At 39.4% G+C, this 16,179-nt stretch overlaps 1 protein-coding gene across 41 annotated transcripts in view; it reads right to left on the reverse strand.

Moving 5' to 3' along the window:
• MPDZ (multiple PDZ domain crumbs cell polarity complex component) overlaps positions 1 to 16,179 on the reverse strand; it is a 101,520-nt gene that overhangs the window by 38,178 nt on the left and 47,163 nt on the right. For 24 of the 41 annotated variants that reach the window (XM_068926879.1, XM_068926848.1, XM_068926856.1 and 21 more), the window contains 5 exons: positions 13,890 to 14,048; positions 10,404 to 10,694; positions 9,351 to 9,474; positions 5,453 to 5,651; positions 2,499 to 2,540 (listed from right to left, as the gene is read on the reverse strand). In XM_068926879.1, coding sequence (XP_068782980.1) covers positions 2,499 to 2,540; positions 5,453 to 5,651; positions 9,351 to 9,474; positions 10,404 to 10,694; positions 13,890 to 14,048 — 815 coding nt within the window. The remainder of the gene's footprint in view (positions 1 to 2,498; positions 2,541 to 5,452; positions 5,652 to 9,350; positions 9,475 to 10,403; positions 10,695 to 13,889; positions 14,049 to 16,179) is intronic. The other 17 variants (XM_068926883.1, XM_068926884.1, XM_068926882.1 and 14 more) reach the window with 1 other exon arrangement.

Here is a 16,179-nt window from a genome sequence, read left to right on the forward strand (position 1 = left end):
ATCCAGTTACTTCCGCCTATCCTCAAATTCATCAATTTTCACCCTGTAAAAATAAGTAGGAAATAATACATTTTCCACTGAAAGGCAGCTGCAATAAAGGCACCAGAATTGCATGCAATGTTTCTGCTGGCTGGAACATTTGGACTACATCCTTTATGCTGAACTGTAGCTGGAAGCTGTTGTTTGTAGCACAGAAACGAGAACAGCAGGCTCTTAGACAGGAAACCTATACACCAAGGCTCAAGATTCAGCCCAGATGTAGACAGTAGAGAGTAACTGCTGATTAAGGTAGAGTCCAGCACGTTTCAGTTCTCGCCCAGTCCTTCTGTGCAGGGAGCATAAGGCAAACGGGTACTTAGCAGTACTTCCCCCTCACTCATGCAACATTAGCATGAGTGATCAGTTAATGGGGGAGGGAAAGCATATGCTCTCCAACATCTGGGATACCTTGTAGATTAATTATATCAGCAAATAACTGACATTGCGCTAGGGTATTCAAAAGGTATGGCTCAGAGGATGCTCTCAAAAAGCCTTACACGTTACTTAGTAGTAGCTCCCCACAATTCTGTTAGGTAGCTATCTATCTGTTTTGTGCAGTGTACAGAAAATGAGAGGTAAAGCAGTTCACTCTGCTATTTTAAACCTGGTCATCTAAAATCGAGCAACTGAAATAATTAATTTCCACAGATGGATTCAAGTTCAGACTGTATCAGTGGGAGCTATCAAATTTTAGCTCTTCTGAGAATTACATTATTTCTATTCTAGTGTTTTATCTAGCTGCTTAATTTTAAGCACAGGACGTTCCATGCATTTCAGCTCTTTGCTCTCATCTGCAAATAAACATCAATAATGCTTCATCTATTTCACAAATATAATCTAGAATATTTACTTGAATATTGCAAAACATTATTAAAAAAAAAAACCCACAAACTAAATCACATGGATTAAACGCATGAAAAGGTGCGTTCTATGTAGGAGTTTATCCGTTTCTTGCTTACTAATTTCCTGAGTTCAGTTAACTGGAAAGGTTTTCCCCAGCTGCTCTTATTCGCTAAGCTACGTCTGACTGATGTGACAGTCAGAATCCCTTTCTCCCCTCTCCTTTGCACATTATTACTGAAATTAAGATGAATACACAAAGCTAACTCTGCTGAAAATTAGTTTTAGGGAGTGTGTTCGGCAGAAATTCATCTTTGCTGAGTGGCTGTCTCTCCTGCTCCGTTTGTTAGGCTGCTTTCTGTGAGACAGAGCAAGATCAGATTGTACTAATGCCCTTGGATTTACCCTGCCTTGGGATTTTGCCTCTGCCAAGAATTTGTTCCCTCTCTAGTATTTGGATATAACCCTCACAGCTATCAAATTTGTCTCTCTTGGCTACCACAGCTCACTTCTTGGTGGTCTCAGTGAGGTCTGCAGACACTTGCCACCACCCTGCCCTGCCCAGCGCACACCCCCAGCCAGACCTTGGTGCCAGGCCCACAACAGCAGGAGCGCGGGCGCGCGGACTGACTGCTGACCTCCTGCTTCGGGGGAAACAACAACCCAGGCACCTGGACCAGTATCTGTTTTAAAATGCTAGAGGGAGGAAAGAAAGAATAAGAGAAGCAAATGCCAGGAAACAGGGAGGAAGACAGAGAAAACAGAGGAAACAAGTAAATGACTGCTTTACCACAGTGCTGCATTTCTTATCTGCAAAAGAAGCTAAAGGTCAGCAACTTCAAGGGAAAGCATATGCAGAGTTTACATGTTTCCACTCTTTCATAGCTGTTCAGCTTTAAGGAGAAAGTGTTGTTTCCTTTTTTGAGAGATACAAAAACCGCCCCCCCCAGAGATATGCACTAGCAACGAAAGCAGTGACAATGGAAACACCAAATGGTGTACGTATGAAAACATCTTGTAAACACAACACTGCATGCAGTACAGAGGAACATTTATCACATGCTTGACTGAACAGCCACACAAAAAACCTTGAAACATCCACAAACCAAATAACAAAGTATGTAAAACGTTCAGGACAAATTACTGTCATTAACGCTTCAGGTCTAATTTGAACCTTTTTTATACATGACAAAAGTAAAATGTAAGTGCCACAGAAAATATGACACTGAGATTAATCCAGATATCAGTACATCATACTCATGCCAATTCTAGCAGTGAGCCCTGTACGCACTCACACGTGCTCTGAGCACATCTGGGACAGCTAACATAGACAAAATTAAAAATACAATTTTTTTTTAGAATAGAGGTATTTTCATGCCCGTCTTAGGAAGCATGCTCCAATCTTCAGGTTTAAAGCCACATAGATTTGTAGAAGCATACACATACATACACACACACAGACACACTTTTACACCTATACACACACGCACACACACACAGAATATGTACCTATATCTGGATATATCCCTGACATTACGGATGTCATAAAAGCATGAAATGGTTTTACAGACAAGTTGCAACACAGAGCCATAATGAGTTTTTGAATCACCAATACTCACACATAAAAGAGGGCCTGATCATCAGCAGGTGCTGGAGAAGATCTAGAATGTGAAGCATATGATGCAGCATCTTTTTACAATGGTGTTAACAACTGTCAATGTCTCATGCTGAATGTGCGAGGCATATTTATGTAGTTAAAAGTGTGAGCTGCTGTTTCTTTTTTTGCTTTCTGTTTTTTCTTTTCCTTTTTTTTCTGCCATTCCACCTCCTCTCCACCTACATCTCCCCCAGAAAGCATTTGCACTTTATTAGTGTCTATAGCAGTGATTATTAACAAGCATGTAAAAATGGAATTGCAATAAATCTTGTACTCCTTGATCAGGAATTCATCCCCACACTTTCAGGTTAAGGCAGGTGAATTCTGATTCAGCTCAGTAATTATCTCGCAGATGTTACAAGCAGCTGCTGCTGAACACAAACCCCTGGCTGTTATCGCGGAAATATAAGAACTCCTGGCAAGGTAGAGCGAGAAACGAAACAGAATGCATAAGGCCATACAACTGGATTTCCACACACAAAGCGGGAAAAAATAAAAATTTAAATACATAAATCTGGAACTCAGATTGCTGGTTCTTGAACTATTAAAAATCAAATTTCCTTGAATAAAATAAAACAAAGTCTTATGTAGCAAGTAAAAATGGCTTGAAATTTGCTCAGAAAAAAACGTTCGCTGCTGAATACACAGCTTTGAAATTAAGATACTTTGCCCAAAAACTTCAACTTAACAGCTGAGGCCCTAACCTTGAAGCCCTGCAGGGATAAAGCGGAACACTAATCAAGGTGGCCACATTTGAGTGGTTGTACACCCTTGTTTCCCAAGGATAACGCCACAGAGACTCAATTTTTACTTGTTTGAAAGGCTAGCCCTTAAATCACAGAGGCTTCCTACATGGTGGTGCACCCACGTTAGCTCTGCAGCAGGAGGTTTACATTTTAGCCTTCCGACGCAAATAAGAATCAGAATAGTGCTCCATATCTCCAAATATTCAGATATGGGACATCTCCCCAGACATTTGTATCATAATTTGTTTCTGGGATCTTGTACCGCTCTTGAAATTACAAATCAAAGAGCACTTCAGTTACGCTGACATAATTTTTTACCAAAACTGTGCAGGCCAAAAATTCTGTTGTCGTTCTCGCAAGCTTTGGAAGCTACCATAGGACTTGGTCTTTCAGTTCTTCGAAATCAAGATGGCCTCATTTTGAACTTCTATCACAGGAATGCAATGAAAAATATAAAGTGAAAGCCAAAAATCTTAGTCAGAATTGAATGGCAACTGCCCTTTTCCTATGAGATCTCTCAGAAAGGTGTTGCATTTTCCTGGGACATCTGAATGTTTACGTCTAAGACGAGATTTTGGTCTTCCGGACATGTCCAGAAACAGACTATGCTTACCAAACAAAATTTCTGTTCACATAGCGTACAAACGTAGCAGCTATAAAAGGATAAGCACAAATAATGAACACACCTGTGTTTGTTTACACAACCTTGGCATGAATAGAAGACTCCTCAAAGAAGAATGGTGCTGTTGCATTTGTGTATCTAAGTAGACATACACACACGTGCACACGCACATACCAATTTGATTTCGGTAATGGTAGTGGGAATGATAATACAATTTGAAAGGTGAGAACAATAATCAGTTTCATGTTTTATCATCACTGGCTCATTCACATTTGAGACAGTACTGACAATAATGTAATTTATTATATGCGCATATCCCATCATTTTGAAGAAGCTTGCATTACATCCTAAACATATGACAGCTATGTGGTAGACAATTAAACCTACTACACATAGTGAAGATTCCTTAAACAGCTGATCCAAAAAGCCAGATCTGTTCAAAACTGGAACAGTTTGAGGGGAAGAATGGAATGCTGTGTAGCCCATTTGATTGATAGAAACTATATGATTACCTGACACTTGGACTGAGCTGTTCCTTTTCAAGGCCACCCTCCTAAATAAGTAAAGGCATCTAGTACAGACAGCTCTGGTAATGCCACAAGCAGACCTGACCTAATCCATGTTAACACGGATTTCAGAAAAAAGAGCTAACAGTTTCTTTGACCTGTAAGTTCAGCATTTACGGGTCTGGAATTCTGTCCATTCACTTAGGAACCTGCCATTTCTAGATGGTTCAACATGTTGGCAAAGTCAACTCCACAACTGTAGCAGCTAGAAAAAAAAATCATTTTAAAGGAAAGTTAAAATTCTGTAAGCTGACAGAATTTGAGAAGAAGAATGGATTTTTCAAGCCACCTATTAAATAACACCAATTTTAAGGAGTACTCCAGAGAACATACATTTCTGTACTACAACAACAGCTCCTTCACGTATACTAATAAAAACTTGGAAGTGACTTCACAAAACAGACTATTCCTACTGTTTCTCACAGATGTACTGAAAATTTTATAAATATTATTTTTCTGCATTAACATCATGTGTCATACTTTCTGTCTGGCAGTCAAAGTAAAATCCATTAGTAAGATATCTATCAAATAGAATAAAGAAACTCATTTCAGAAACTCAAATACCTCTCTGAAAGCCTTGCTTTCTTTAGAAGAGTCATACTGTGAATGCAAAACTTTGACTGCAACTCCCTAACAATGGAAAACCTGGACGAGCAGCCTGATTTTGAAAAAATCCAAACAAACCCATTTAAATGCTCACAGTAATCCTATTCCTTCAGTAAAGCCAGTCAAGACGGTAGTGATGAGGATAACTACATGACAACGGCTTTTCTAAAAACATCGAAAGCCTCTCACACAAATGATTTTATCTTTCCAACCCATGAAGCTGTAATGTGACGATGAATTATCCACACGATGCTGTAATTTAAAAGTGAATTTACACTGTAAAAGCAAACAAACAAAATTCTGTTTTAGGAAATTTACAAACAATTTTTAATTAGAAGCTTTTTCCTACCGCAATTCATATTCTAACTTTACCTACCTTATATCTGGTCCAATGAGTGAATGTCTCCTTAGCATAGCCCGAGCTTGTGCATTGGTTAAGTTAGAAGTTGATTCTTCATTAATGGACAGGATACAATCTCCCACACCAATCCGTCCGTCTCGACTTATTGAGCCTCCGTGGATGACGCTGCGGACTATCATTCCTGAGCCATCTTTATTGGAACTTACCGTCATCCCTACAGTGAAATAGGCATGCAACAGACAACAGTTAATCCTCATCTCTAGGAAAGTCAAAATATTCTCTACAGCTCTGAGTCCCAAGAGAGAGAATGTAAGCTGAGGCTCAGAAGGAAAAAGCTAGCCAACCAACTCGTCAGTGTCAGCAAACCTATATGCATCACTCAAGTTCTCCTTGCATTTTCGTCTTCCTAAGAGGAGACAGGAGTTACAAAGCACAGTGAGTTACAAAGCACAGTCACAATACAATTGCCTTGTGCTGTCTAATACATAAGGCTCAATACAAAAAATAAATAAATAAATAAATAAATGCAAGAGCAGTGGAAAATTTAAGCCAAAAAAGCCCAACCAGCTAAACAGAAAAAGAACAAATGGAAGCGAAATTGATTCCAAAACCAGCCAAATTCATCACTCGTCTGGATGTTTCACCACATTTTACTGTGCTTTGTGTGGATTCCATTTAAAAAAACAGAGGGACATGGCCATGGCTAAGAGGATTAAACATCAAAGAAGCATACGCCCAATAACCTAGCTGAACTGCACGTTTTTTGTCCACTGAGGAAGGCCCAAATCAGACCCCACCAGAGACAGCGGTTGCGTTCCCGCTACCCTGGTGGGCCCAGAAGAGCATCCTGACTTCTGCAAGTATCTCATATTGAAGGATACAGAACATTACTTGAGCTACACCGTGACCTACCTGCAGTGCACGATTTCTCTAGGTTTACACACCATTTCACACCACATTCTTTTCTCTAAAGGGAAACAAGACACAAATGCTCATTCCCCCCCACTACTCGTTTTGGTTCCGATTTATTCTTGGTATAGGGTTTCACATGACTCTGTGAAATCTTCTTACATGCATGAGTGCTTACTGTTATTTTCAGGGCAGTTGGTGCTCAGGAAATAAATCTCGATGCCAGCTCTAGGAAAAAGTGTTCTTCCCTAAGCGGGAATAACGGGAAGGTACCTGCAGGGATAGCAGAGTCTTCTCCCCTCAGTATTGTTGCTCTTCTACTGTCTTAATATCCCAAAAGTTATTTTTACTCTTTTCTGTGGAGCGACAAACACAGAAGCTGTCCCTTAGGAACAACATCAAGCAACTGAAGAAAGAGTGCCTTACAGGACAAGATTTCCTAGAGAAAGCAGCAGTGACAACCCCATTTGTGTTCTCCTGGTTTTGCGTGCAGACACCAAGTTAGCAGACCCTACTAGCACAGTTCTGTATCTTCAGACCTTTGTCACGTTCTCCAGACTGTGAATGGAAGGAAGATGATCTCCAAGATGATAGCTACCTACAGCAAGAGCTCCAAGGACATTAATTATGAAAAAATTCTAACCATTTATACACATACATGGCTACAGAAGGGAAAGACTGAACATATTAACTCTATAAACTTGTAGCTTGGAAGACAGACTAGAGAATGTGAACTGGCTGAGTAGTTTTTAGAAAACAGCTCTAACCCCCAGGGTACACAGACTCAGCCAACCCTACAAACATCTGCCTCTGCATCTGTCTGAGAGGAAAAAAAATTGTAACCTTAGAGAACAACAGTAATACTGTGCTTTTTAGGATTCCTTCCAGAAACTGTTGAGCTTTTACTGGTCTTAGCGTCTCACATCCATTTACGGCTGAGATCAGCATAGCTGTCAGGCCATAAAAAGAAGGTGGTCATAACTAGCAAGGAGCTGTCCAATAAGCTTCTTAGACAAAGGAATATACCTGTCTATTTTGGTATGCAGAAGTCATCGTTTAACATTTTGGAAAGAACACAAACCCATCTTCATGATGGTAATTAATATTAAAAAGATCAAATACTATGGAATTATTGAGGACTGGAGATTTATATTTATGATTTGCCATGTAATTATGTCAGCTGTGGTTAGGCTAGCTGCCTAACTTTCATAATCTATAATCCAAATACGGGTATATCAGACTTATGCTACAGGCACACAATGCCACTGGTTTATCCCTTGCTATTAGAGAGAGCATACAATAGAGATATACTGCCTGTCTTCTGCCTCCTAGGTTAGTGGTATTACAATGCTGAGCACATCACAGATGGAAATCGGAGGTGCTGTTCTAAGACAGATGCCTTAATATTGACATTCACATAATCCTTCCAAAAGAGATCTCTCTATGGATGTGCTTGCATAGGTTACTCAATCAGATCTGAATGCAGACATAGCTCTACATCAGATTACAGTTAGCACATACACAGGAGGAAATTTCTTAGGAAACAACTAACCTGTGGTTTAAAACTCCGAGCCGGTGTTTATCGCTTCACGAAGCCAATAACACAGTTTTACTAAGGCTGGCACAGCAGTACTTGAGAAAAGTATGGCCCCACTTTTCTATGGTGACATCTCATTACAAGGCAACTACAACTCTCATGTCACACATTGGACAGCCACAGGTGAAAAATCTAAATGCCACTGCAGAGTCACCAATTTATCGCAGAAAAAGCTGGCGTCTGAATTCCTCTTTTATGTGGGTGCTTGGTGCTCTTACCTTTCTGAATCACACTCGAAAGCTTGCACCTCCAGTTATGGTTGGATTTGAAGAGCTATTGCACACTATGAGTGATGTCATTTAAAAGAAGGAAAAAAAAACAGTTCTCAACTGCAATAATTGATGCAGCTGCAGCTTTCAACATTATTCACAGCTCTTGATTTAGCTCCTTTTGTAGAAATGAAAGTAAAAAGCAGTGCAGCCATTTGTGTAAACTGGTCACTGTGCCCAAGCAGCACACTGGACCAGAACACAGACTGGAGGAAAAAGTCTACAGTCAAAGCCCAGGAGAAAGCATAATTCACATTCATGGTATGGATGCCCAAGAAGCTATTCTTGCTTTTCACGCTGCTAACGTCTGACAGTTTGCACCTCACCCCAGGCTTGTATTTTTATGCTTTATTGTTATGTGTGTCGTGAAATTCGCTTTGTATGTTCACTGCATTTACAATGCTCATAGCCATATACGAAACACACAGCTCTACTTAGCTAAGAGGTTATTACTAACAAAACTGTTTTAACAAAATCCAAATGCCTGGGACTGCACCATGTCTTGCTTTCTCTGCAGCCTGGCAGTGGGGTCAGTAAAGCCAGTAGTTATCCAAGCAGTCCAAGCATCTGAGCTAAAGACGTTGCCCATTAAAGGGATCAGTGATCTGATTTTCATAAATACTGAGGCACTTAAGGGTACAAACAAAATTCAGTAGCAAGCAACTGAACAGCTAGTTTAGACCCTTTTGAGTAACCTCAGAGAGCAGGATCCTTTGCTATTTACCAACATTTGAAAGTCTAGTCTGTAACTCTTTGACCAAAGTTTGTTTTGTGCCACAGTATGGAACTCCTTGGCTATATCACGCTTTTCCACTGTATTACATAAACTTACAGGCAATAAAAAACAATGTATTTAAAAACATGCTATTAACATTTAGGAGTGACTAAACTCCTCTTCTTTATGGAAAAAAAAGAGGGTATCTCAGCGAGACTGGACACTTTTCTGTTGAAGGTGGTTACAGTTGGATTCATTATCATCACAGTCGAAGCAGCAAAGAATGAAATACTAATATTTTGTTACGCTATCTGCGCTAAAATGAAAACGTTCAGTCACTTCTATCAAAACAGGAAACATAGGAGAGAAACAGAAAATCATATCCCTGTAGAGGTTGCAAGAATGTAAGATTAGCTACCTTACCTAGACTTGAATTGCCTTTTGCGATAGTGATAGTCTTCTCATATATGTTTTTAACTGCATTTGGGACTATGGAACTTCTCTCCACAGACACGGGGCAGCTCTTTTCCATTAAAAGCACCTGATCCTGACACAAAGAAAAACAACAGTAGTTCAGAACACCACTGGAAATACAACTAGGCAGCCTGACCTCAGTTCATCCTATCTCATATCAAAGCTAGGAGCATAACTAATGCAGATTCCTTATACAGTCGGTGGAAAACACAGTCCATCATAGGTCAGACTGAACATGTGAGGTTCCTGTTTTCATCCATATGACACAGAAAGTCTGTTGCAAAGTATGGTCTTAATTTAGTGACATCAGTTACACTCTTAATTAGTGGGATGAACTTAAGGCTCTCTGACTCACTCGCCACAGATGTCTGACAATCTGCCAAACTTTAAAAGAAAAAAAAAAAAAGGCTGCAAAAGAATATTAGAAGAAACTACAGCTCTTATAAGAATTCCTTAATAAATCATTCCATAGAAGAAATACAAACACATATCATAGTGTCTGCCATTAGGAAAAATTGTGTTTACACCCTGTAGCATCACAGACTAGTTGATGCACAGACTAGAGCTGAACTGCGTGACCTTGTGTGAGCACCAGAACACAAGACATTCACATGAATTCCCCCCTTGGCTTCCTAGTCCTAGTTTCTAGCTATGCGCCTCCCTCCTCTTTATGGCCACGCTTTGGTGGAGTTCAACGATGGAGAAGAAAAGCCTTGCTCTAGCCTCTTGACCTGCCCAGCTGCTGTTCACCAGTGTCTACTGCCGTGAGGAACAAGCAGATTTTTATACCCCCGTATCTCCAGCCTCTGGGAGATCACTATCTTTAAGCTATAAATCATCTCTGAATTCATACGCTGTGATGTGATTTACCACAGCTGACTCTGACATTTATAATCAAATAACCATTCATGACTGTTAGCCAACGTCAATTTCTCCTGGCGATTTCTACGGTTTGACATAGTCCTTCTCTAGTCAATTTTTTGCTTTTTAAAAAATCTTTACTTTTCCAGTGGGATCCAGTTGCATTGCAGTAGCAAGGTTTGTATTTCGTGCATCTTCTGCTGCTGTCTGAGGTGCAGCCCAAGTCACTGTGTCCTCATTTTCATTTTGGTTGATATCCGAAACATCCAGAGCCAAAAGCTCTTTGTTAGTAAAACCAGTGGCAGTTTCCAAGCTCTTGCCAGCTAGGGACATTTTCTCTCTCACTCTCTGACTCAGATGATCCACACTGCACAGATTCTTGCTGGATACTTGGAAATCAGCAGCAGCGTTTGAGCATTCCTCTCCAACAGCCTGTTAAACAGAGGAGTCAGTAAACAACCAACATTCTTTTCTAGTATAAATTAAATGTGTATGTCACGCTAAAATCTTCAACAGACACTAATTTTACAGAATGTAAATACATCTATTGTCATGGCAGTATCTTCAGTAAACCCCTACAGGCTTTCTACTATAAAATTTACTTGATTCCTCAGACAACCTTTTCCATTTGTACCAGAAACCAATGAGGATAAAATTACTGACAAACATTAGAGGCCAAATTCTAACCTGGTGATTGTCAGCACAACTTCACTAATTTCAGCAAAGCAGTGTCAATCCACTCATTCTCAAACTAGACATAATTCCATTCAGTTATTAAAATTAAAGGGTACAATCATCTTTCTCAGGGAGAAGAAGTCTGTAAGACCAACGTCTTTATTCTAAAAATACATAGGAAGGCAAGGGAAATTTCAAGCAGCCTATGAAATATGAGTACAACCTGACAATCAAGTCAGCTGAGTGAAATATTTAGATATCCCTCTTATACAAGGGAGGAATACAAAAAAATCAGTCAAATCTAAGCAATAATGGAACACGAGGTTTTGAAGTATGACAGCATCAACATACAATGTTGCTCTTACAGAACTTTGACAATTAGTACTTATTGCAAGTTTCACTGATAACGGCTGCAGTACAAAGGTTAAGTCCTTTATACAACATTTGTTTACATTTTCAAGATTCCAAGGTGCCCAACTTCATATATCTTTAAAGGATTCCAAAAATCACCCCGACCAAAAAAAATTAAATAAATAGATAAAAATAAATAAACATTCCCTATCTGAGCTTTCAAAATAACGTTGAAAACATGTAGGCCATTAGCTATTAAGACGATGAATCAAGGACACAGAGGTTCTACATTAATATTGGTGACTTTTCTGCCTAACATACTAAATATAGACAGAAGAATCCCTTACCTATGTCTGTCTTAGCTTTTTGTCTACTGGTCCTATTCACACTTCTATTCCTTTTCCCAAGGACATGTTTCTCCAGTTTTACTCTAAACAAAGGTCTAGCGAAACTCAAGGAGACTCAAAAGCAATTGTTTCTTTCTGCTGCGTGCAAATTAACATTGCAGCTTTCTTAATATGAAGAAGCATCCAAGTACAGACTTAGGACATAGACCCAAGCTAGTCAGTTTCTGTTCAGATGTCAACACAAACACCGCGCTTGTCGCAGTCCCAACACTTCAGTACAACCCAGTAAAAAGAAAGAAGGAAAAAGTGGACAATATAGGGAACTTTTTCTGGAGGAACTTGTCTCCAGACAGTCATCAAAAACTGTTCACCCGTGAACAATTGCTTTAAGTAACTTCTGAGAAGATAATTGAGCAAAGCCTAAAATACCACTAATCTGCATGATGCAATCAATGAAATCATTTCCTACCTTTCAGAGCACAGAATAGCAGGAGTCTAATCTATTTAAACGATTTCATAAGGTTTCAGTAACAGATGGCATGTGTACTTTAACCCTTTTCATGTATCTATTTCCAAATCAGTGAAAACACATTCATTACCAAAATCCAGATCATACTCAAAATTTATTCCATATGCTACTAGATATAAGCAGCAGTATACATCCTTTCTTATTTTTGATTTAAAGAGAGGGCAATGCTTTAATCTTTGAAGATAAACATAACTTCAGGAATCCGTAGCAGCAGGAATGTGTGGCCTCATTAGACCATTTACATTACTTTGGTTTAAAATGTTTTTTCATCACCCCTTTCAAAAGCGACAGCAAAGGCACTCAGAGCCTCTGTTTCAGCCGTCCTTATCACCAGAAATAGCTGAAATGCCTCTGCGTTCCTCATAGCACCTAAGAGCACTTTTTTGGTTTAGCACATCTCTCATTTGTTTTAAAAGTCTTTTTTAAGGACTGATTTCCTCACTATGTTTACTTCATAAAGCCATTCATGGCTCTACAGAGAGTAAAAATGTTATGTGATGAGAAGTTAACGCTCAGGTCATAACGGTTCAAATGACACCACAAAGACAAACAGTGAAAAGTCAGGACCATGATCTTAAAAAACAAAAAGTGAGTAAAAGCCTTCTTCAAGTCAATACTGAAAATAAAACTTAAGACTTCTGACAACCTCAGCACTATACGGAATGTAAATCCAGTCTCTATCTCATAAAATGCTTCTCAGCATGCAAAACGCATAATCCCTTTAAGTAACAATTACAGGGTTAAACAACGCAAGCTGTCCCACTGCCACAGCAAAGATGTGCTCTGCTGTGGATTAGGAGAGCCCATTAGAGGATGAACTCTTCTTTCAGACAAGCGCCCTGCGAGGGCTGAACGCAGTCCAGAAAGGATAAAGACAGCTACTGAGCCTCAAGTGTGGAGGAAAAAGAGGCAGCTACTCCCTGCAAGACTGCACGCTAGTGAGAACCCGGGAAGCAAGTTCCATGTTGCTGCTTTCAGAGACGATGAATACTGGAGGAAATGACTTTAAAGACTCTGGACTAGAGAAATAAATCTGTAGATTGCCAACAGCAAGGAGGAAGAAAAACCATGTGAGAAACAAAGCATCGCTACTGACATAAAAACCAATTCAACACAGGTACGTGACTGGCAAGAACAAAAACACTCTTAAGGAGCTTACCTTCATTTACTGACTTTAAATACTAACGAATTATCATCCAGAGGTTTGAAATGCTACAGATGTACTTTTAGTTACAGTATCATTGTGAGCACTTGTTTCAAGAACACTGTAAGCTCTCAAATACGCTAACCACATAGTATAAAAGCAAAATTTACGATGAAAACTTGCTCTTGCTTTTTATGGCTAAAATACTGTGGAGTATTGCATTTACTTTGTGCAACCGATCTTTAATAGCGCTGAAGTAATAATAATTGACCCTTTTGTAGCAGACCGCTCACCACAATTTTAACAGTGCAAATACTCTCACAGCACTTTACCTGACTACACAAAACACAGCCCAAACTTTGAACTTTTTAGCTGCCACACTCTTCAGCGCGGGTCTCCGAAAGGCACCAACGCTACCCCGAAACAAAACTGCAGCCTATCCGGTAACAAAAGTACATGCCGATGGAGCTGTGACAACTTTACGCCTTCACATCTAACAATACAGCTGCCACACAGAAGCACTGAGCCTTTTCACAGTCATAACCAAGGTTTGCCATCAATAAAACCGTTCTCCTTTTTACCTTGGGAGTTGACGGCAGAGAGAGGCTATAGTTGAGCTCATCGCTGCAGGCGCTGCCGCGCAGAGCTAGCATCGACGCCTGGAAGGTGCTGTCATTGTCCGGGGAGTACTGCGAGTCGAAGGTGGACTCATCCGCTAGATCTGCCTCGCTGGAGTCCACCTAACAACAACAGCAATTTAATCAGCCGGGATATCTCTTACCTCCACACCACGTAAGCCCTGAACACACGCACCTCAGCCGCTACATACTGGCTGGCACGTCGCTGCATTCACCCCCACCTCCCACCGCTGTAAATTTCATTTACAATGAAATGTTATATGCACTGCACAGGACGCAAAATTTCTGCCTCTAGTTGCAATTCATGTTACTCCAACTTTAGAGGTTGCAAGGCATATGTGAAATAAAGTTGGAGTCTGAACTGAAATGCATTTTAGAGCTGACAGAGGCTGATGCCTATTATTAGAAGTATGAAGTGTTAGGAAAATTCTGCTGTACTCCCTGTAGCGAATATATGTTTTTGTTCACTTTATTTTTTTTTCCCCCTCTTCTCTTCTTTTACAAGAATCAATGCTGGAAAAATAAAAAGCTTCACTTAAATGGCACATTTCAGGAATGTTCCCCCCACCACACCCAACCTCATAGGTTTGGTTGCTTTTAAAAGCACACAAAAAATAATATTCTGGGAAGTGCAATACTTTCCAAAACATTTATAAGAAATATTCACGACATACATGTTTTTATACTTTCATTCTCAAAACATTTAATAAGAAGAAGATTAATACAGACTGCTCTCCTGTCTTACAATAAGAAATGAGATTTTAAGAACTACTCCAGATACAGATAGCATTCTTCAATCTTTTTCATTCTCTTTCCTCAAATGAAGCGGGTTTTTTCCCCCCCAAGATTTCCATTTTTTCAAGTACCAGAGCAAAATTCAGTCCTGAAACAACTTCACAGTGCTTCACCTACCATACTTTGACTCTAATTGCATCTCCTCTGGCACAGTTCAAGGCGGCAAGGTATGCTAATATTAAACAGTTCAGTGAGCTCAGAACCATGACAGTACGTACTGGAAACTCTTGGGAAGCAGCTAATGGCATCCAGTCAACTATCTTAAGAGATAAGATCTAAGTGCAGGGTTTTTTGGCTTTATGGTTAATCATACCGTGAATTTATCACGGCAGATTCACAAGAGCAACAGCAAAAATCTCGAGCGCCACCAGAAGATATTTCCTTTTCTGGGGAATACAAATGATTCCTTTTTTTTTCGTTTGTCGCAACCCCCAAAAAACAGCATCTAATTCACACTAATCCCTTGAGGTAACGCACTCCCAGCCCGTCTTCTGAAAAACATATTTTAATGTTAACAGAGCCTGGAAGTAAAAAAAAAAAAAAAAAAAAAGAAGACCATGCAAAAAGAGGGAAGATCTTTAAAATCTGAGCGTAGATTTATCGATGAAAAATAATTCCTTGTGGGCTCACTTGGAAAGCTCATTCTCAGCTGTGTAATTCCACATTCAGTTTCATGTTTCAAGTTAGACAGCAAGTTTCGACAGCTTCAACCATACTGTTACCTGCCATGCATTTTCACTATTCTTGACCATTATTTTAAAAATGTTTATATGAGTTACACATAGAAGGTCATTTTTTTATGTCCTTAAGTTTTATCTGACCTCTTCCACATATTTTTAATTAAAGGATATTTCTGATAACCTGGTTTCTTCATATTTCTTCTCAATGAATGGAAGAAGTCAAATGCTGTTATTCTGAAAAAACTAGTAGCCTAACTATTGTACCAAAATACCAACTGAGGTATTTTGGTACAGAGAAGACAGGCAGTCTCGTTCAAAAGTACATTGCTAAAAACAGCTTGTCATTTGCAAATATGTCAAAAGATAACAAATATATTTGAATCGGTAATTCAGAGATTTTTCACTGAGGAGGATCCATTTAAGATTTTTTTTTGTTTGGACTGGATTTTTTTGGTTTGTTTGGTTTTAATACATTAGGTTCTGTTTAGTAGAATCTGCTTCCCTACTCATGCCCCAACAAAATGGAGACATAATAAACTCCAATATCAGGCCCAGATCAGCATGAATGATCAAGAAAACAAATAATCATGTTTTTTTGGTAAAGTCCTGTTTTCTTTGTCTTTTTTATCTGAATTATAATTGGTAACTTCTGGGCTATATAAGGCACTAAAAGCTCAGTTAAACTGTATTATTTGTACAAGTGAACACCCCTTAACCTTGCAGATCTCATAATCACTGACTGATGCCGAAGTCTAAAG

Source organism: Struthio camelus, chromosome Z (genome assembly GCF_040807025.1).
Source record: "Struthio camelus isolate bStrCam1 chromosome Z, bStrCam1.hap1, whole genome shotgun sequence".
In the NCBI taxonomy this organism is placed as follows: Eukaryota; Metazoa; Chordata; class Aves; order Struthioniformes; family Struthionidae; genus Struthio; species Struthio camelus.